The sequence below is a fragment of the Lepus europaeus genome, chromosome 18 (genome assembly GCF_033115175.1).
Source record: "Lepus europaeus isolate LE1 chromosome 18, mLepTim1.pri, whole genome shotgun sequence".
In the NCBI taxonomy this organism is placed as follows: domain Eukaryota; kingdom Metazoa; phylum Chordata; class Mammalia; order Lagomorpha; family Leporidae; genus Lepus; species Lepus europaeus.
In genome coordinates, this window is record NC_084844.1 from 36,921,188 (window position 1) to 36,943,118 (window position 21,931).

Below are 21,931 nucleotides of genomic sequence, written 5' to 3' on the forward strand. Positions count from 1 at the left end.
TGATTTGCCATCGAAACTCTCGCAAAGCTGATGAGAGGCATGAGCACCAGCACTGTCACCATGGTGAAAGAGCTTCTTCAAACGCTTTCCTGTTCAGTAGATGCTGTCATCCTTTGGCTCCTAGGAAGGCAGCAAGCAAGATGTCTTGAGCAACCTAAAAACTTGTTGCCACAATCTTAGCTTTTGAAAAGTCAGTCCGTCCACTTTGCTTTGAACAGACCACTTCCACCTCTTGGTAGCCATTACTTTGATTGTACTTGGTCTACACAGGATCATACCGGTGAAGTCATGTTTCACCTCCTGGGCCAATTCTTTGACGAAATGCTGTAGGATCTTGATCCCACTTGCTTAAAATTTCCACCAAAAGTGGTCTACAGCTTAACTGGGCACAATAATTCTAGCACAGAACAAGCAGAAAGTTCAGCACACTGTAATCAGAATTGTATCTAAGTCAGACTGACTGTGATGCCCAGGGTGCTGGCTAATGTCTGTGCTGTTAGTCACTGCTCCTCTTCAATTTAGGGAAGGAACAAGATTAATTTTTTCCTTGCAAATTGATGTGGATGGTCTGGCTCTGTAGTTTTCATCTTCAACACTGTCTCATCCCTTCTTAAAATAATTTATCCATTTGCAAACTGCTCATTTGGGGGTCGAGGGGTGGTTACTGTCCTCAAAAGCTTTTCATAAAGCACCAACGATTTCACCATTCTTATACCTAAATTTCATAAATTAGATGTTTGCTCCTGCATCACTCTTAGTAGAATCCTGTTGTTCTGATGGGGACTCATTTAAAACTGACATCTTATCTTAATCCCTCAAGTTAGATCCTGTTCACACAGGTTATAACCAATTTACAGAGGTATAAAAAGTACAAAATAAGGGACTGGCGATGTGGCGCAGGTTAAACTGCCACTGGAAGTGCTGACATCCAGTATGGATGCCAGTTCAAGTCCCAGCTGCTCCACTTTCCTTCCAGCTCCCTGACCTGCCTGGGAATGCAGTGGAGGATGTCCCAAGACCTTGGAGCCCTGCCATCCATGTGGGAGACTTAGAAGAAGCTCCTGGCTCCTGGCTTTGACCTGGCTCAGCCCTGGCCATTGTGGCCTTTTGGGGAGTGAACCAGCGGATGGAGGACCTCTCCTCTAACTCTGGCTTCCAAATAAACAAAACAAAACAAAACTGAAATTCAAGTATAGGTTTTTCATAAGGTACATTTTTCCAAGAATTTTTTTAAAGACCCCTTGTATCTAGAGTTAAGGTATTTTAGAAGGTAATTCAGGTTAAATGACATTATTTAAGGGAGCGTGATCTTGATCTAATTGAAATGTTCCCTTATAAGAAGTGATCTCTCCTGCTTTTTCTTCTTCCTTGCCAAGTGAGGACACAGGGAGAAGGTGACAGTTTGCAAGACACAACAAGTCTTCACCTTGACACACTTATGCTGGAATTCCAGCCTCCAAAAATGAGAGAAAATAAACTTCTGATGCTTAAGCCACCGAGTCTGTGGTATTCTGTTATAGCAGCCAACTTGGCTAAAACACAGCTGGAAGCTCAGATCACTGATTTGAGTCCCTAACTCTTCTCTTAAAAGCTAACAAAGCAAGCAAGCACTTAATGCTATACATTTCCTCCAAGCACTATTTTTTAAAGCACACATTTTGATACGTTGTGCTTTCATTTTCTTTCACTTCAAAGTATTTTCTGATATCTCATGTGATTTCAACTTTGATCCATAGGATATGTGAAAGTACACTGTTTAGTTTTCAAATGCTTTAGGATTTTCAGGTGTCTTTGTTATTTCCAGTTCACTTAGGAAAGAGAAGTTTGTATGACCTTAATCTTTTTAAATGGAGGTGTTTCATGGCTCAAAAGATGTTCTGTATCAATAGGTGTTTTTCATATGTACTTAAAAGAGTGCTAGAATTGTAACCATAATTTTGATTTATCCATTTTCCCTTCAATTCTATCAGTTTTTGCTTCCTATACTGGGGGGGGGGGGATAGCTATGAAGATCCACTTTTTATTCTGTACAAAAAAAAACCCTGTTCATTCTATAGAGTGTCAGTCTTTACATTACTGTAGAGCAGACTTACAGAATATGAACACCTGCTACCAGCTCCAAAGACATCATCTATGCTTTGACTAAATTTAGTACCTTTCTGATTCCATTGATCATATGTTATCATTTTTACCTTACAGTGAATTATCTTCTCAAGAAACAAACAAAAAATATTTTAGATCTTCATTGCTGTTTTTTTTTTTTTTTTGAAGATTGTATTTATTTATTTAAAAGTTAGAGTTACAGAGAGGGAGAGGGAGAGGGAGAGAGAGAGAGAGGTCTTCCATCTGTTAGTTCACTCCCCAAATGGCTGCAATAGCCAGAGCTGGGCCGATCCAAAGCCAGGAGCTTCCTACAGGTCTCCTACGCAGGTGCAGGGACCCAAGGACTTGGACAATCTTCTACTGTTTTCCCAGACCACAACAGAGAGCTGGATCAGAAGTGGAGCAATTGGGACTTGAACCAGCGCCCATATGGGATGCCAGGTGGCGTCCCATATGGGACTGCAGGTGGTGGCTTTACCCGTTATGCCCCAGCATCAGCCCTTCTTTGTTTCTTTTTATAGATCCAAATATTCACTTAGTTTCATACTCCTTTGTCCTAAAGAACTTTAACACTTTTTAGACTGAACCAGTTCTGCTAGCAGTGAATTCCCTCAACTTGTATTTGTCTGAAACAGTCTATTTCATTTTAATTTTTGAAAGGTATTTTTGCTTGTAACTCTAGGTTGACAAATGTTTCTTTTCAGTATTTTAGAAATCTAATTCTATTATCTATGGGCTTACGGTTTTTGACAAGGCACCTGCTGTGATTCTTTATGCAGTGTTTATTTTCCTGGCTTCCTGTAAGGTTTTTCCTTGCTTCTGTGCACTGTAACTACAATGTGCCCAAATGTGCTCTCTTTGTGTTCATTCTTCTTTGTCTTTTCCGAGTTCTTGGATCTGTGTTTGCCATCTTTGGTTAAATTTGAAAACATTACTTCTGACCCATATTCTCTCACCCTTCCCAGAACATCAATTATAAGTATGGTGAGATGCTGGATACTCTACTACAGCTCTAGATGCACTTCTTTTGCTTTTCCTTTTTAAAAGATTTACTTAATTATTTGAAAGGCAGAATTACACACAGAGAGAGGCAGAGGCAGACAGAGATCTTCCATCTGCTTGTTCACTCCCCAGATGGCCACAACAGCCAGGCCTGGGCCAGGCTGAAGCCAGGAGCTTCACCTGGTATCCCACATGGGTGCAGGAGCCCAAGTACTTGACCATCTTCCACTGCTTTCCCAGGCACATTATAGCAGGCAGCTGGATCAGAAGCTGAGCAGCTAGGACTCAGAACCGACACCCATATGGTATGTGGGTACCGTACATGACAGCTTAACCCACCGCACCACAGCGCTGGCCTCTTCTCTTTGTTTTCAATGTGTGGATCATTCATACTGACATTTTGTTAAGTTTGTTAATGTCAAATCTGCTAATAAGCCCAAAGCAATTTTCATCATGTCCTTAATGTTACCATTTCCCTTTAAATCTTTACATTTTCTATATTTCTGGGTAAGAAATTGGAAGAATCTTTTAGAGATACTGAGAAGCTCATGAAAACTGGACATTCAAGGCTCCTAAGTTTAAAAAGCTACTTCAAGTGAGGACCCCTGGTTGATGACCTTGTCTAAAGACAGAGACACTAGGACTATTTAATAACTTACTTTAGAATATGGAGAGATGGGGCCAGCGCTGTGGTACAGCAGGTTAAAGCCCTGGCCTGAAGCACCGGCATCCCATATGGGCGCTGGTTCTAGTCCCAGCTGCTCCTCTTCTGATTCAGCTCTCTGCTAAGGCCTGGGAAAGCAGTGGAAGATGGACCAAGTCCTTGGGCCCCTGGACCCGTGTGGGAGACCTGGAAGATGGAAGACCTCTCTCTGTATCTCTACCTCTCTCTGTAACTGTCTTTCAATAAATAAAAAATAAATCTAGCCGGCGCTGCAGCTCAATAGGCTAATCCTCCGCCTTGCGGCGCTGGCACACTGGGTTCTAGTTCCGGTCGGGACGCCGGATTCTATCCCAGTTGCCCCTCTTCCAGGCCAGCTCTCTGCTGTGGCCAGGGAGTGCAGTGGAGGATGGCCCAAGTCCTTGGGCCCTGCACCCCATGGGAGACCAGGATAAACACCCGGCTTCTGCCATCGGATCAGCACGGTGCGCCGGCCGCAGCGCGCCTACCGCGGCAGCCATTGGAGGGTGAACCAACGGCAAAAAGGAAGACCTTTCTCTCTGTCTCTCTCTCTCACTATCCACTCTGCCTGTCAAAAAACTAAAAAAAAATAATAAAATAAATAAATAAATAAATCTATAAAAAAATTATATAGACAACAAGAGCATTAACTGTTTGATGAACATCTTTTACCTGAATGCCAAACAGCACAACAAAGTGAAGAAAAGGAACTAGTACTCTATAATTAAATATCAAAATTCAAAAGTTGAAAGGATAGAAGATGAAGAGTATCCCAAAGACACAATAAATATGACACAGAACAGATGAGAAGAGTATTAGACAATTAATCAAATTTCCTACTAACGGTTCCACAAAGAGAAAATAGAGAGGAAGAAATTGTCAGACATAACACAAATGTACTTCCATGAACAAAAGGACAAATGATTCTAGGTTAAAAAGACTCACAAGGTATCCCACCATCAGTTAAAAAAAAAAAAAGGCCGGCGCCGTGGCTCAACAGGCTAATCCTCCGCCTTGCAGCGCCGGCACACCGGGTTCTAGTCCCGGTTGGGGCACCGATCCTGTCCCGGTTGCCCCTCTTCCAGGCCAGCTCTCTGCTGTGGCTAGGGAGTGCAGTGGAGGATGGCCCAAGTGCTTGGGTCCTGCACCCGCATGGGAGACCAGGATAAGCACCTGGCTCCTGGCTTCGGATCAGCACGGTGCGCTGGCTGCAGTGCACCAACCGCGGCGGCCATTGGAGGGTGAACCAACGGCAAAGGAAGACCTTTCTCTCTGTCTCTCTCTCTCACTGTCCACTCTGCCTGTCAAAAAATAAAAAAATAAAAAATAAAATAAAAAAAGAGAGAGAGAGACTATATTATGACACAGCACTGTGATTCTTAATACTTAAAGCTTCTAAGCCGGCGCCATGGCTTAACAGGCTAATCCTCTGCCTTGCAGCGCCGGCACACCGGGTTCTAGTCCCGGTTGGGGCGCCGGATTCTATCCCGGTTGCCCCTCTTCCAGGCCAGCTGTCTGCTATGGCCCAGGAGTGCAGTGGAGGATGGCCCAAGTGCTTGGGCCCTGCAACCGCATGGGAGACCAGGAGAAGCACCTGGCTCCTGGCTTCGGATCAGCGAGATCCGCTGGCCGTGGCGGCCATTGGAGGGTGAACCAACGGCAAAAAGGAAGACCTTCCTCTCTCTCTCTCACTGTCTAACTCTGCCTGTCAAAAAAAAACAAAAAAAAAAAAAACAAAGCTTCTGGAAAGAAAAAACATTACGAACAGGAACTCTCTACAGTAATATACAAGGAAAAAAGCTTATATTCCCAATAAAAATTATAAAACCCAGCCAAAATAAGGCAGGATAGAATGTTGTACATTTTCAGATGCACAACAATTCAAAAATTTTCCCTCCACATACTCTATTCAAGAAAATACTAAAGATCACACTCCATAAAATAAGGCAAGAAAACAATGAGGAAAGCAGGCACTCCAGCAGTGGGAATTCATCCTAGGACAGATGTGAATCTGGGACCCTGAGTGAGGTCAGGAGGGCTCCACGCGGCAGCTGCGCGGCAGCAGCCCTCAGCCGCACAGTCCAGAGGTCAGCAAGAGACCTGAGAGCCCTGGGAAGGGCATCTCCAGGAAAAGAAGGTCACGGTCTGCTTGCCAGTATGGTAGGTGTTTTCCAGTTTGGGCGACAAGTCTGGCAATGAAGTAACTGCAGGAATATAAAAACTAAACGAGTGACAGGACCGGCATTGTGGCACAGCAGGGAAAGCTGCTGCCTGAGATGCCCACAGCTCATCTGGGTGCCAGTCCCGGCTGCTCTACTTCCAATCCAGCTCTCTGCAGTGGCCTGGGAAAGCAGTAGAGGATGGCCCAAGTCCTTGGGCCCCTGCACTCACGTGGGAGACCTGGAAAGAGCTCCTGGCTTCAGATCAGCACGGCGCTGGCCATTCCAGCCAACTGGTGAGTGAACCAGAGGATGGAAGACCTCTCTCCCTCTCTCTCTCTCTGCCTCTCATCTCTCTGTGTAACTCTTTCAAATAAATAAATAAATCTTTTTAAAAAATGGATAGAAACACCCAAATAAACCAACAGAAGATATGAAAGTAACTGCCTTTGAAGAGAAGGAATAGAGTTGAGAGATAAAGGGTCGGTTTACTGTGTTTCTAAGCTTTCCAGTATTACTTTTTTTTTTCCCTTAAAACTTATTTATTTAATTGAAACACAGAGTTAGAGAGAAACGGAGAGCGAGAGAAATGTCTTCCAACTGCTAGACCACTTCCCAAATGGCTGCAATTGCCAGAGCTGGGCCAGGCAGAAGGCCAGGAGCCAGGAGCTTCCTCCAAGCCTCCCACGTGAGTGAAGGGGCCCAAGAACTTGGGTCATCCTCTGCTGGTTTTTCAGGCACATTAGCAGGGAGCTGGATCAGAAGTGGAGCATCCAGACTGCAACCAGTGCACATATGGGATGCCAGCATCACAAGTGGCAGCACAACCTACTACACCCCAGCATCAGTACCACCTGATGTTTTAAAATACAAAATAACATGATGGGGCCTGTGCTATGGTGTAATAGGTTAAGTCTCTGCCTGCAGCTCCGGCATCCCGTATGGGTGCCGGTTTGTGTCCCAGCTGATCCTCTTCCAATTCAGCTCTCTGCTGTGGCCTGGGAGGGCAGCACAGGATGGGTCAGTGTAGACCCAGAAGCAGCTCTTTGATCCTGGCTTCAGATCCGCCCAGCTCTGGCCACTGCGGCCATTTGGGGAGTGAACTAGTGGATGGAAGAGCTCTCTTTCTCTGCCTCTCAAATAAATGATAAGGGGCCAGTACTATGGTGTAGTTGGTAAAGTTGCTGTCTGCAGTGCTGGCATCCAATATGGACACCGGTTTGAGTCCTGGCTGCTCTACTTCCTCTCTGCTATGGCCTGGGAAAGCAGCAGAAGATGGTCCAAGTTCTTGGGCCCCTGCACCCACGTGGGAGACTTGGAAGAAGCTCTTGGCTCCTGGCTTCCGATTGGCCCAGCTCTGGCTGTTGTGGCCATTTGGGAAGTGAACCAACAGATGGAAGACCTCTCTGTCTCTCTCTGCCTCTAACTCTGCCCTTCAAATAAATAAATAAATCTTTAAAAAGAAATAACATATTTTTTAAAAAACACCATTACTATTAAAACTAAGTTGTTTTTTATTTTTTATTTTTTTGACAGGCAGAGTTAGTGAGAGAGACAGAGAGAAAGGTCTTCCTTCCGTTGGCTCACCCCCCGAATAGCCGCTATGGCCAGTGCGCTGTGCTGATCCTAAGCCAGGAGCCAGGTGCATTCTCCTGGTCTCCCATGCAGGTGCAGGGCCCAAGGACCTGGGCCATCCTCCACTGCCTTCCTGGGCCACAGCAGAGAGCTGGACTGGAAGAGGAGCAACCGGAACAGAATCCGGCACCCCAACCGGGACTAGAACCCAGGGTGCTGGTGCCGCAGGCGGAGAATTAGCCAAGTAAGCCAAAACTAATTAAATTTTAAAAGTATACTGGGCCCAGGGGCTGGCATTGTGGCATAGTTAGTAAAGCTGCTGCCTGGAATACATGGGCAACAGTTTGCATCTTGGCTGTTTTATTTCTGACCTAAGTCCCTGCTAGCCTGGAAAAAGCAGATGGCCCAAGCACTTCGTTGGGCCTCTGCTACGCATATGGGAGACCTCGAAGAAGACACTGGCTTCAGTCTGAACCAGCTATGGCTGTGGCAGCCATCTGGGGACTGAACAAGCAGATGGAAGCTCTCTCTCTCTCTGTAACACTGACTTACAAATAAATCAATGAATCTTTTTTTTTTTTTTTTTTTTTTTTTTTTGACAGGCAGAGTGGACAGTGAGAGAGAGAGACAGAGAGAAAGGTCTTCCTTTTGCCATTGGTTCACCCTCCAATGGCCGCTGCGGCCGGCGCACCGTGCTGATCCAAAGGCAGCAGCCAGGTGCTTCTCCTGGTCTCCCATGAGGTGCAGGGCCCAAGCACTTGGGCCATCCTCCACTGCCTTCCCGGGCCATAGCAGAGAGCTGGCCTGGAAGAGGGGCAACCGGGACAGAATGCGGCGCCCCGACTGGGACTAGAACCTGGTGTGCCGGCGCCGCTAGGCTGAGGATTACCCTGTTGAGCCACGGCGGCGGCTCAATGAATCTTAATACACACACACACACACACCAGGCTCAGTCCGTGGCCACAAGGGCTGCTCAGGAAGGCACTACCAAGCTCTGGTTGCACAGGTCCTGAGTGAGGTTCAGCCTCAGTTCCCTATACAATTCTGGAGGACAATGAGCTTCATCTAGGAGCTGGATGTCGGCCATCTTTAATTAGCACCCAGACATCCCCCACTCACCGAAGCCCAAGCTTATTCCTCCAACTTTCTGTCTCCTTTTTTTTTTTTTATTTTTATTTTTTATTTTTGACAGGCAGAGTTAGACAGTGAGAGAGAGAGACAGAGAGAAAGGTCTTCCTTTTTCTGTTGGTTCATCCCCCAATGGCTGCTGCGGCCAGTGCCCTGCACACCACACTGATCCGTACCCAGGAGCCAGGTGCTTCCTCCTGGTCTCCCTTGCGGGTGCAGGGCCCAAGCACTTGGGCCATCCTCCACTGCCTTCCTGGACCACAGCAGAGAGCTGGACTGGAAGAGGAGCAACCGGGACAGAACCCGGTGTGCTGGCGCCACAGGCGGAGGATTACCCTATTGAGCCGCGGTACCGGCCCAACTTTCTGTCTTCTTATCTGTCTCCCAGGAGACTCAGAGTCCCAGAGCACTGGATGTTGCGTTTTTCTGTCTGTTCCTCTCTCTGCTACCCCTCAGTGCCCAGAGCCTGGAATGTGGCGGGGTGCAGGGTTCAGCAGTTCTCTCGCATGCTGAAGTTGATGGTCCAGAGAAGCCCTACTAAAGGTGGAAAGGCTAGGGCTGGGGAGGGAGCCTCCTTTGACCATTCCTGCAACTCCTCACTCAACCTGTGCATTCTGTCTTACTAGCTGTAGTCTTGCCATCTAGGAGTCTGTACTGCCACACCAGGAGTATCTGTCCTCCCCCACAGCAGGCCCAATGCACTGGACTTGCCACCATGGAAAACCCAAAGGGTTCAGATGGGCTACTCCAATAACCTTTTCCCACAGTAACACTGCCCTGTGCCAAGCATGCTACCAAGTGGCTTACTGAACTCTTACAGAAATCCCACAAGTCAGGTGTTGGTCTTCCTTCCCCTAACTTCACAAGTGAGAGAACTGAGCTTTGTAAAAGCTAAGTACCAGGGTCAGTGCTCTGACGTAGCGGGTAAAGTAGTGCCGGCATCCCATATGGGCGCCTGTTCTAGTCCCGGCTGCTCCTCTTCTGGTCCAGTTCTCTGCTGTGGCCCGGGATAGCAGTAGAAGATGGCCCAAGTCCTTGGACCCCTGCACCCGTGTGGGAGACCTAGAAGAAGCTCAAGGCTCCTGGCTTCAGATAGGTGCAGCTCTGGCTGTTGCGGCCAACTGGGAAGTGAACTAGCAGATATAAGACTCTCTCTCACTCACTCTCTGCCTGTCCTTCTCTCTAACTCTTTCAAATAGATAAATAAATCTTAAAAAAGAAAAAAAAAAAAAAGAAAAAAGCTAAGTACCTCTCAGCCCTGTTCTTAGTGACTATGCTGCAACTCCAACAGTTGACTTTTCTGCCGTGGTGTCAGCTGGGATAGACCTTTGAAAAGCAAATAAATGAAGGCCCAGAGAAGACAGTATCTCTCATACAGGCGGTAACGGAGACAGTGGTAGAGCCTGGACCAGAACCCTGCCTCTTGACTTCCAGCCTAGTGCTTGCCCACCACGGCATCTGGATCCCTGTCTCGGCCAGTGGTCTGGGAATGACCAGGAAGGTAATGACTCCACAGGGAATGAGCTCTCTCTGCCTTCCCAGCCAGTTCTCAGTTGACACGGATAGAAAAAGGCCCTCCTACCTTTCCAGCACCACTCTCTCCACTGACAATAATAGACTGGTTGATTGGCTCGGCCAGGCTCCTGACATTCCTGTAGGTCTGTTCACCCACGGTGAAGATGTGAGGCTTCAGTTTCTGAAACATCAAGGGGTGAAAGGTCATGTGAGGAAATGCCTGCTTTCAAGGAGTTGTTGAAACAATGATGGCCGAGATGGGAGACTATCAAAAGCAGTGCCAGAAGCTTCCTCCAGAAAAATTTTCTGGATACAATAGTTGCTAAATAAAAATTGTAGGAGGCCGGCCGGCGCCGCGGCTCAACAGGCTAATCCTCCGCCTAGTGGCACCAGCACACCGGGTTCTAGTCTCGGTCGGGGCGCCGGATTCTGTCCCGGTTGCCCCTCTTCCAGGCCAGCTCTCTGCTGTGGCCAGGGAGGGCAGTGGAGGATGGCCCAAGTGCTTGGGTCCTGCACCCCATGGGAGACCAGGAGAAGCACCTGGCTCCTGCCATCGGATCAGTGCGGTTCACCGGCCACAGCGCACTGGCCACGGTGGCCATTGGAGGGTGAACCAACGGCAAAGGAAGACCTTTCTCTCTCTCACTGTCCACTCTGCCTGTCAAAAAAAAAAAAAAAAAATTGTAGAAGGCCATGGATTTGGACAGGGCACCTGCATTGGGCCCAACAGCCCTAACCAATAGAGTTTAGTTACAGTAACTGAGCTTCAGTTGGTTGCAGGAGGATCTACAGCCATTAACAAAGCATAAACAACTATCCAGGTAAGCTGTAACCAACTGATTGGTTGGCAGATTGGGCTGTAGCTAGTTAAGTTGTCTATACCACACTGTTGTTATTCTAGAAATGGTGTATGAAGTACCTCATTAGTGGAAATTCTCAGAACTTCTCTGGTCTTAACCAATACCAGAATTGGGAGGGTCCTGATTCACAATCTTTTCTGTTGCTGTTTTTCCTCACATCAGCTGCACTAAACTTAATGGTCCAAGGAATTTCCCATGTAAGATGCTGTTAGGTCCAACTGTGGAACTCCTAGGGTGGTTCCTACTCATCTCTCATTCCGGAAGCAGTGCAAGCTCCTGACTAGTCTACCATGACATTAACACTTCCTGCGCCCATATTCTCTCGCCTTAGTAGTCTCATTCTGCTGTTAGTGTATGTTATGCTATTTTGAAGTTTGTGAAAAACTTTCTTAGAAATTACTAAGATGTCTCTCTGCTATACAGCTAACACTTTTATATATGAGGGATCTGAGGTTCAAAGGAGTTCAATAACTTTCCAAAGCCACCCAGTAAGTAAATAATTCCATGGGATTTGAATCCTAAATCCACTGCCCTCACCTCCCACCACCAGTACCTGTCCTCAGCAGGCTGGGCAACGTGCTGGGGAAGCAGCGGTGACCATGACCCGGGATTGTAGGGCAGACCGTCCGGGCGATACAGGCCCTCAAGACAGACCTCCCTGGATTGCACCTGGATACTGACTTCCCCACGCAGGAACTCCTGAGGGCCAGGCCAGCTGCACCTGGCCTAGTCAGCTGTGATCCCGTCCCTGAACCCTCCTGAGGGAACAGGTTCCCTCTAACTGCCCTTGCCCCAGTCACTATCACCTGGGCTGTTACAAAGCCTCCAACTGTTCTGCCACCTGCCTCACCTTTCTGAACCCACCCCCCCAGAGGGCTCTCTGTTCAGTCCCACTGCCACCAGCATGAAACAGCCTTATGGCCTTGTCAGCTGGAGTGGTGCTTCAGAGCCTTCACAAATGGCCCAGTGGTCACACCCACCGCCCTCATCTTCTGCCTCTTGCCAACATCACCCCTACCTGGGTCATACACTTTAACACTGACAGCCTCACTTTAACACTGACAGCCTCATGCTCTGGCTGCACCACCAACCCCACTCCCTTTCCTAAAGAATTTCGCTTTTCAGTAGAGGAACGTGTGCTAAATTTGTAGGCAGTCAGCTTGTTAAATACAAATATACCTTTGTAAATCCTTTTCTATTAATAAACCTATCAAAAAGAAAAATAAATCCTTTCCCTTATGTCCTTATTTTAGGTTTCAAACTCAGTTAAATCAATATTTATCCCTCAGTTTACAACTTCTGCCCTGTCGTCAGTTCTTCATGTGCCCCAAATTCCAAGCACTCCTGTTGGGCGGGGTTATGACACCAGCAGACTGAATGACTTCATGGCTGGGGAACAGATGGGAAGGATGGGGAAGCTGTAGGAGCCGGGGGAGGCTGGAGGAGGCTGGGGAGCACGGAGGCTGAGCCTTACCTGGGGCTGCGGGGCGGTGTGGTACTCTCGCATCAGCTCTGGCGTGTAGAGCTCAGGCACAGGCTTGAAGGGGTTCAGAGCCACCAGGGTGCAGCCGGCATTGGTGTAGAACGTGTCCGCCATGTACCGGGCCTGCAGGCACCTCAGGACTGAGGCAGAGACACCGTTCGAAAGCTTTGGCTCAAACACAGACAAAACCACAGACACACATCTGCCTAACGGCCCTCCCTCTGCAATTAACCAAGTGCCAGCAGCTCCCAGCAGCTCCCTGATGAATAGATACAAGATCTAATTAAGATGTGCCCCAAATGTCAAGCAAAGCTTGCCCTGGGGAGCCCAGGTGCAGCTGCCAGGCTCCCAGGGGTAGCGGTCTGGAGCAGGCCACCTGGCTCCCGGTCAAGATCTTGCCTGCCTCAGTCTAATCTGGGGAAGCTGTACTCAACACCCACATCGCAACGCCACCCTACTGAAGATGGCGCTCTGGAGTGGAGGGAGGCTCATACCTGTCTCCAGCGTCACAGGATTCACCTTAGTGAGGTCATCCAGCTGGTGCAGCGGGGCCTCCCCAACCAGGAACTCCCGCAGGTCTTCGCTAAGGAATTCTCCGCCTCGGGCACCAAATCCTGGACTACGGCCATTAACCTGGAAGGGAAGCACATGAGAGCTCAGACCAGTGAGCAGTTACCCAAGGGTGGGACCCTCTCCAGTAGACAGAGAACAGGTTTCTACAGTCCCAGTCTGGCTGAGGGTTCAAATTTCAGTTCCACAACTGCCTAGCCCTGTGAGCCTATTTACCCTCTATGAGCCACAGCTTTTTGATTTGCAAATAAAGAAAAATAAACTCAGCTCACACGGCTATTGGGAAGAAAGCAGGGGTACACAGAGCATTTAATCAGTGTCTCACACACAGTATGAACTCAATAAATGCTATCCCGGCAGGCGCCGCGGCTCACTAGGCTAATCCTCCGCCTTGCGGCACCGGCACACTGGGTTCTAGTCCCGGTCGGGGCGCCGGATTCTGTTCTGGTTGCCCCTCTTCCAGGCCAGCTCTCTGCTGTGGCCAGGGAGTGCAGTGGAGGATGGCCCAAGTCCTTGGGCCCTGCACCCCATGGGAGACCAGGAAAAGCACCTGGCTCCTGCCATCGGATTGGCGCGGTGCGCCGGCTGCAGCGCACGTACCGCGGCGGCCATTGGAGGGTGAACCAACGGCAAAAAGGAAGACCTTTCTGTCTCTCTCTCACTGTCCACTCTGCCTGTCAAAAAAAAAAAATAAAAAATAAAATAAATAAAAACAAATGCTATCCCATCTCCTCTGTGAACTGCTCCAGCCAGGTCTTCCAGTTACTGGGCCTGGCAGGAGTAGGACCACACGGAGTGTTGCTATGAAAGTACTGCAGGGAAAAGAACTAAGAGTTGGGCCCCTTTCCAAAGAGACTATTCAGCTTGCAATGAAAAACAGTCTTATCTTTCCAGAGAGGTAGCGCCATGCCTCCATCAGCTGCCTTGAGAGGAAGCCTAGCTCAGAAGCCTACAAGTGGGCAAGAACCAGCACCAAGGGGAATAAGTCCCTTATCCCCCTTGCCTATTTTTAATGTTTACTCATGTTTAAAAGAAATTTTTTAAAGATTTAGCACTTGTCTACATCCACACCACCCTGAACACACCCAATCTCGTCTGATCTCTGAAAGATTTAGCACTTATTTGAAAGAGAGAGTTAAAGAGAGAGAAGCAAAGACAGAGAATCTTCCATTAACTGCTTCACTCCCAAAATGGCTGCAATGGCCAGGATTGGGCCAGGCCACAGCCAGGAGCCAGGAACTCCATCTGGGTTTCCCATGTGAGTGGCAGGGGCCCAAGCACACAGGCCATCTTCTGTTGCTCTCCCAGGAGCATTAGCAAGGAGCTGGATTGGAACTGGAGCACTCAGGACTCGTATCAACACCCAAACAAGATGCCAGCTTCACAGGCAATGGCTTAGCCCACCGCACCACAACACTGGCTCCCTGTTTATTCATTTTTATTTGAAAAGCAGAGAGAGAGAGGAGAGAGAGTGTGTGTGTTAGTTCAATCTTCCATCTGTTGGTTCATTCCCTAAAAGCTTGCAGGAGCCCAGGCTGGGCCAGGCCAAAGCCAAAAGCCAGGAACTTTATCCAGGTCTCTCATATAGATGGTATGGACTCAATTACTTGAGCCATCAGTAGCAGGAAGTTGGATCGGAAGTGGTGGCAGGATTTGATCCCAGGTACTCTGATATGGTATGTGAGTGTCCCAAGCAGCAGCTTAACCAGCTATGCCATAATACCTGCCCCTCACTATTTTGACGCCAACACTTTCCATGTTTCATTTCTTTACTTTTCTGCAACAGTCCCATTTCTTCTGACTTCCCCTGGGGATGGGGAGTGGAAGAGAGGCATCTAGCTGAAATCCACTTTGAAGGAAGAGTATCCAAGGAGACTGGTGAGCCCTGAATATTCAAACACCTCCGGGAAAACATGCCAAGTGGCAAATGTCATCTGAGAGGCCCAGTAACAAGCTTCTTCTTAAGATGTTGTCAGTTCTCTGAACTTTGGGCCCACCATATACACTAGACTGGCTTTTGTCTTCCCAGATAAGTGCTAAGATTCTAACAAGGCTGGCTCCATGTGAATCCCTCTCTTCCAGTGAAAAAACAAAGTGAAAAGATACTGCCACACACAGTATCAATTTATCATTACACAGCCACAATTTATCATCAGCTCTAATCCAATCCAAACCAGCCGAGTACAGCAATCAAGAACCTGGCCTTAAAAGCTGGATGGCCTGGGTTTGACTCCTGGTTCCACCACTTACTACCTGTAGAATCTTACCAATAGTAGATTACTTATACTACATCCATACAATGGAATAAAACAAGTTACCAAAAAGCATGCCTTTGAGGCTGGCATTGTGGCATGGTAGGTTAAACTGCTGCCTGCAATGCTGGCATGCTCCATGGGCACCGATTCAAGTTCCAGTTACTCCACTTCCAGTTCAGCTTCCTGCTAATGCACCTGGGAAAGCAGAAGATGACCAAAGTGCTTCAGCCCCTGCACTCACATGTGACACCCAGATGAAGTTCCAGGCTATTGGCATCTGCCTGGCCATTGCAGCCATTTGAGGAATGAACCAGCAGACAGAGGGTGGACTTCTAACTCTGCTTTTCAATAAATAAATAAAATTTTCAAAAAGTATGCCTTTAAGTGTTTTAAAATATACATCGGGGCAGGTATTTGGTCTTGTGGCTAAGATGCCGGAGCCCCAGTCAGAGTGCCTGGATTTAATTCTTGGCTCTCAGTACTGATTCCTGCCAGTACAAACCCTGGGAGGCAGCAAGTGATGGCTGAAATATTTGGGTCCCTGCCACCTATAAGGTAGACCTGCCAGCTCCAGGCTTGGGCCAGGTCCTCTCCTGGCCATTGCAGGCATCTGGGGAGTCAATCAGTAGATGGGAGTTCTGTATCTCAAATGAAAATAAATATGGGGCAGGCATTTGGTGCAGTGGTTGAAATGCTACCCTACTGGAGGGCTGGGTTTGAGTCCTGACTATGCTTCAGATTACAGTTTCATGCCAATGTGTACCGTGGGAGGCAGCAGACGATGGTTCTAGTACTTGGGTCCCTGCCACTCATGTAGGAGACCTGGATGGAATTCCAGGTTCCTGGCTTTGGCCTGGCCTATCCCTGGCTGTTGCAGGCATCTGATAAGTGATCCAGATGTTAGATCTCTCTGTTTTTATGCCTTTCAAACAAAAATTTTAAAAATTATTTGAGAGGCACCGGCGCTGTGGTGTAGTGGGTAAAGCCACTGCTTGTGGTGCTGGCATCCCATATGGATGCTGGTTCAAGTCCCGGCTGCTCCACTTCTGATCTAGCTCTCTGCTATGGCCTCGGAGAGCAGTAGAAGATGGCCCAAGACCTTGGGCCCTTGCACTCGTGTGGGAGACCCGGAAGAAGCTCCTGGCCTGGGATCGGCCTGGCTCTGGTTGTTGCAGCCATTTGGGGAGTGAACCAGCGGGTGGAAGACTTTTCTCTCTCTCTGCCTCTCTGTACTTTGCCTTTCAAATCAATAAATAAATCTTTAAAAAATTTTGCTTTACTTCCCAGATGGCTGTAACAGCCAGGGCTAAGCCTGGCTGAAATCTGGAGCCAAGAACTTCTGGGTCTCCCACATAGGTAGCAGGGTCCCAAACACTTGGACTATCCTTGGCAGCTTTCCCAGAAACATTGGCAGGGAGCTGGATCAGAAGTAGAGCAGCTAGGACATGAACTGGCGCCCACATGGGATGTTGGGGTCACAGGTGATGACTCCATTTGCTATGCCACAACACCAGCCCCAGAATTTGATAATGAATGTGCCCTTGAGTAAACCACTTAACTTCTCTGAGCCTGATCTCCAAAACGGGGAAATAATAGCTTTGTACATGATACTGTATCTTTCTCATGGAGATGCTGTGAAGATAAAACAAAATTACATGTAAAAAATGCTTAGCATATGGCCTACTATATAGTAAGGGCCACACAGAGCAACTACTAGTGTGCTTATGGTAATAATCTCTACTTTTTTAATAAAAAATAAATAAAACAAGTTATAAAGACCAGGCAGATGACTGCACAGGCTGTTTTTTCTAGGCTTCAAGCCAGTTGCCTGAACCAAATGGCTAGAGGTCAAGTGGCAGTGTATAGACCATGGCTCCCTTGAGGCCGGCCAGCCCCTCACCTGGTTATCGTGCTGATTCTCAGGCACTTGTCTATCCAGGACTCCACTAGACTGTCAGTTCCTTAGAAGCAGACACCATCTTTAAACACCTGCCTCAGCCCAGTGCTGCCAACACTGAGTAGGACAAAGACCCAGCAAATAAGGGTGGCTGGTCTGGCTCATTGGGTTAAGCCACAGTTTGGAATACCTAAATCCCATGAGACTGCTGGTTCGACTTCTAACTGCTCCACTTCTGCTCCAGCTCCCTGCTAATATGCCTGGGAATGCAGCAGATGCCTCAAGTGCTTGGGCCCCTGCCATCCACATGGGAAACCCAGATGGAGTTCCTGGTTTCTGGCTTCAGCCTGGCCCAGCCCTGGCTGTTACAGCCATTTGGGGAGTGAATCAGAGGATGGAAAATATCTCTAACTCTGCCTTTCAAATATATAAGTAACTCTTGGATTTTTTTTTAAAGATTTATTTGAAAGGCAGAGTTACAGAGAGAGAGAAAGACAGAGAAGAGTCTTCCATCCACTGGTTCAGTTCCCAAATGGCTGCAGCCAGGAGTCAGGAGCTTCTTCCAAGTATCCCACATGGGGGGTTATCCTCTGCTGCTTTCCCAGGCCTATTAGCAGGGAATTGGATGGGAAATGGGGCAGCCAGGACTCAAACGGGCACCCATATGGGATACTGGCATCGCAGGTTGCAGCTTAACCCACTAGGCCACAATGTCGGCCTCTATAAATAAAATTAAAAAAAAAAAAAAAATTTAGGGGCCATTGCTGTGGCACAGTTGGTTAACGGCCTGGCCTGAAGCGCCGACATCCCATATGGGTGCCGGTTCGAGATCCGGCTGTTCCACTTCCTGTCCAGCTCTCTGCTATGGCTCGGGAAAGCAGTGGAAGATGGTCCAAGTCCTTGGGCCCCTGTACCCACGTGGGAGACCCGGAAGAAACTCCTGGCTTCGGATCAGCGCAGCTCCGGCCATTGATTGCAGTCAATTGGGGAGTGAACCAGTAGATGGAAGACTCCTTTTTTTAAAAAAAAAAAAAGATTTATTTATTTATTTGAAAGGCAGAGTTACTCAGAGGCAGAGGCAGAAGTAGAGATGGAGGTCTTCCATCTGCTGGTTCTCTCCCCAGATGACCACATCTGAAGCCAGGAGCATCTTCTGAGTCTCCCACATGGGTGCAGGGGCCCAAGGATTTGGGGCGCCTTCTACTGCTTTCCCAGGCCATAGCAGAGAGCTGAATCGGAAGTGGAGTAGCCAGGACTTGAACCAGCACCCATAAGGCATGCCAGCACTGTAGGCGGCGGCTTTACCTGCTACACCAGGGTGCTAGCCCCCTAAGTAAATCTTTAAAAAGAAATCCAGTGGGGCTGGCACTGTGGCATAATGCGTAAAGCCACCGCTTGCAGTGCCAGCATCCCATGTTTGTGCAGGGTTGGGACCCAGCCACTCCACTTCTAATCCAGCTCCCTGCAAATGGCCTAGGAAAGCAGTAGAAGGAGGCCAAGTGTTTGGGCCCCTGCACCTGTGTGGGAGACCTGGAAGAAGCTCCTGGCTTCGGATCAGACCAGCTCTGGCCATTGCAGCCATTTGGGGAATGCACCAGTAGATGGAAGATGTCTCTCTCTCTCTGCCTCTGCCTCTTTTTTTTTTTTTGACAGATGGAGCTAGACAGTGAGAGAGAGACACAGAGGAAGATCTTACTTCCGTTGGTTCACCCCTCAAATAGCTGCTATGGCTGGAAATACGCCATTCCAAAGCCAGGAGCCAGGTGCTTCCTCCTGATCTCCCATGCGGGTGCACTTGGGCCATTCCCCACTGCCTTCCCGGGCCACAGCAGAGAGCTGGACTGGAAGAGGAGTAACCGGGACAGAACCTAACGCCCATATGGGATGCTGGAGCCGCAGGCGGAGGATTAGCCAAGTGAGCCATGGTGCTGGCCCCTCCTTTTTACTCTTTTAAGGCTCAGCTTTATGAGACACTTCTTTTGGAATCCTGAGGCTGCCACTGTGCCTCAACAATTCCAGTTGGCAGGGACATGCGTTGGGACTCCTCCCTGGAAAGTGTCCTATGGATGTCGTTACCCAATCAAGGGAAAAGTACTAAAACCACAAGAGAGATTCAAATTAGATATCAGGAAAAGTTTCTTGCTGATGAATGAAATGCACTAGAGTGACTATCTGGAGACAGAAAAGAACAGAGACCTTCCAGGTAAGGGCAATGGGACCTTCGTTCATGGGAAGCAAGCTCAGGTGCGTGAGGGCTGGCGCCCTCTGTATGGCTGAGGCTTTACCTGCTGGAGCATCCTGCTTCAGTGTGGTCAGCCAGGGTTCTGGGGTACAGGCACAAGAACTGCTGTCCACCTGGTCACGGGACTGTGGGCTGCAGCATGGCTCCAGTCCAGGGCTCAGGTCTGGAGAAATCTGAGAGGAGTCATCCCAGAGCCTACGGCAGGGGAGAGAAGACAAGGGCCACACAGAGCTGAGGACTTCTCCTGGATGACTCACCCCTGCTCCTCCCACCACGCAGAACTGAAATGAGAACTAGGGCAGGCCTGGGCAGAGAGTGAGAGTCATCCCTGCCAATTAGAGATCCGGGGAAAGTTTGATGAGAGCCTCCAGAGGATCCCTGGGCTACTTCTTGACGTTTCCCTTGTAGTCAAAGCTAAGGGCCAGTTTTATTACAGGTTTAGGGCTGTCATGGGCTGCAAGTCTTCTGGGTCAGCATGCTGTGGGGCATCAAGAACACACTGAGAAAACGGACAGGCCTCATGCCTCATTCTCTCCACTAGACAGTAATGTCCTTTTTCAGTGTAGCCAGCAGTTGGTGGGGAGCAGAAGCTGGAGTCAACACTTGATGCTCCAAAAAAGGCTGTTGTGTGGGAGAGAAATCACAGCTGGGTCCTAAGGCATGTGAGTTGGGTAAGACACATCACCTACCGTGATTCCTCACCTGGAACACGGGGACTGTTAAATCAACTTCACGAGGAATGGCTGTGAAGGTCAATGAGATCAGGGCTTGAAAGCACGGGACAGACTGCAAATCTGAATATTCATTCAAAGGGTGAACAGCTAGCACCACGACTATGAGCTGAGAATCATTTGGGGATGCTCATCGGGTCTAACAGTCCAGTGTTAACCTCACTGGAGTCTGGGGGGCCGGGTGTTGTCAGGCTGGGCCTAGGCCTATCTTTGAACAACGGTGATGCTCATCTTTCCCCCAGCAAGGAGGAAGATGAAGGGTGTCTGAAAGCGTTCACCCTGGTGACTTTCCCCAAGGTTCTGAATACATCTAATCTTCAAAGAACCTAGGGAGAGGGGCTTCCATGGAAACCCAGAAAAGGGCACTTGGAGCAGAAAGGGGATCAAGACTTTTTGCACACATTCATCCTGTCCAAGTGACAGTCATGAAGAGGGCTCTGTAAACTCAAGAAAAAGTTCCCTCAACGGCACGGCAAATTCATCTTAAGAGGGACCTCAAGAGGGGCACAGGGCAAAGCTCTGAGCTCTGCTAAGGTAGACCCTGAGTGCTCGGCGCCGTCCTCGTCCAGCAAGAGACAGAGACCGAACACTTTGCACGGGGTTCCTTTATTGCTCGGCAAGCAGGAGATCCAGCTTCGATCTCTTCTGGGCAGGAACTTTCCTTACACCCGCGTAGCAAGGGTTTATATGCACAATACACGTCACAAATCAGGTGATAGGCTAGAAGCGCGGGGATAGGACAATCTCGTGGCAAGGCGGGAAGGAGCGAGCTAGAGCGGGAAATCTAAGGCGGGAAGGAGCGAGCAAGAGCGGGAACTCCCTGAGATGAGGAAGAACCCGGAAGCAGGGAGTCGGCGCCATCTTAGGGGCACGGTTCCTCCGGTCTGGTTCCCTACATCTCCCTCCTTTTGTTTTTGCACAAATCACATCCCCGACGGCCCTGGCTCATGAGGGCCGGGAGAATATTTACTAGGCAGAGAGTAGAGGTGCATACCCAGCGTGCTTGTGATCCGTTAGTTACGGAACTTCAAGGGCCTGGCCACAACCCCTGATGTCTCCGTTAGGGATCAGTTTTTATTCCCTTTTGCTGGGGCAGGCTGGGAATTGAACCTGCATGCATATGCATATGCTCTCCCAGGACCCCCGGAACCCCCGGGTGGACTCCTGCTGTAGTACCTTTGGTCTCGCATACCCAGTTTTCGCTCCCCGTCAGGGATGGGTGATACAGCCCAATGAATGAGAGGGGGAACAAGACAACTCGAGGAAGGTGTGTGCCTGATGGAGGCATTGTCCATATGTGAGGCGTGAGTAGGGATGGGGGGACGAGGGTTTTAATCGCTGGTATGGACCCGGTCATAAGTCATGCGAGCCAGCATGGCATATGCATCCGGATCACGGTGATGGAGAGCAGCATACGCTGCCGCGCGGAACTGATGTCTGACGCTCTCCAACTTGTTGTTGATGAAGGAGCTCACCCAGCGAAGTACACAGGGACGTCTCGTTGTTTTGTTGCAATTTGTCGTCCTGTGAGAGCGTGGTAATCTCGGTTATCTCGGGGGAGATGTCGTCCGTAGGTGATAGAGGTGTATCTTGTGGCGGCGGGGCTGTTTTTCTGACCAATCTTTCCGGTATCCAGAGAGGTTCTCTTCCAGATTCCTGTGGGAAGACACAGACCGCGCCTCGGTTCCAGCATAATACCGGATCCGGGCCGTACCACTTTCCCGTGAGG

At 48.9% G+C, this 21,931-nt stretch overlaps 1 protein-coding gene across 8 annotated transcripts in view; it reads right to left on the reverse strand.

Annotated features, from left to right (window-relative positions):
• The window catches only part of MYO19 (myosin XIX), a 51,027-nt gene that overhangs the window by 22,490 nt on the left and 6,606 nt on the right, over positions 1 to 21,931 (reverse strand). For 3 of the 8 annotated variants that reach the window (XM_062216273.1, XM_062216269.1, XM_062216271.1), the window contains 5 exons: positions 21,678 to 21,858; positions 19,515 to 19,666; positions 13,002 to 13,140; positions 12,499 to 12,647; positions 10,232 to 10,345 (listed from right to left, as the gene is read on the reverse strand). In XM_062216273.1, coding sequence (XP_062072257.1) covers positions 10,232 to 10,345; positions 12,499 to 12,647; positions 13,002 to 13,140; positions 19,515 to 19,526 — 414 coding nt within the window. In that variant the 5' untranslated portion in view covers positions 19,527 to 19,666; positions 21,678 to 21,858. Of the gene's footprint in view, positions 1 to 10,231; positions 10,346 to 12,498; positions 12,648 to 13,001; positions 13,141 to 19,514; positions 19,667 to 20,160; positions 20,266 to 21,677; positions 21,859 to 21,931 lie in introns of those variants that run through there. The other 5 variants (XM_062216275.1, XM_062216274.1, XM_062216270.1 and 2 more) reach the window with 5 other exon arrangements.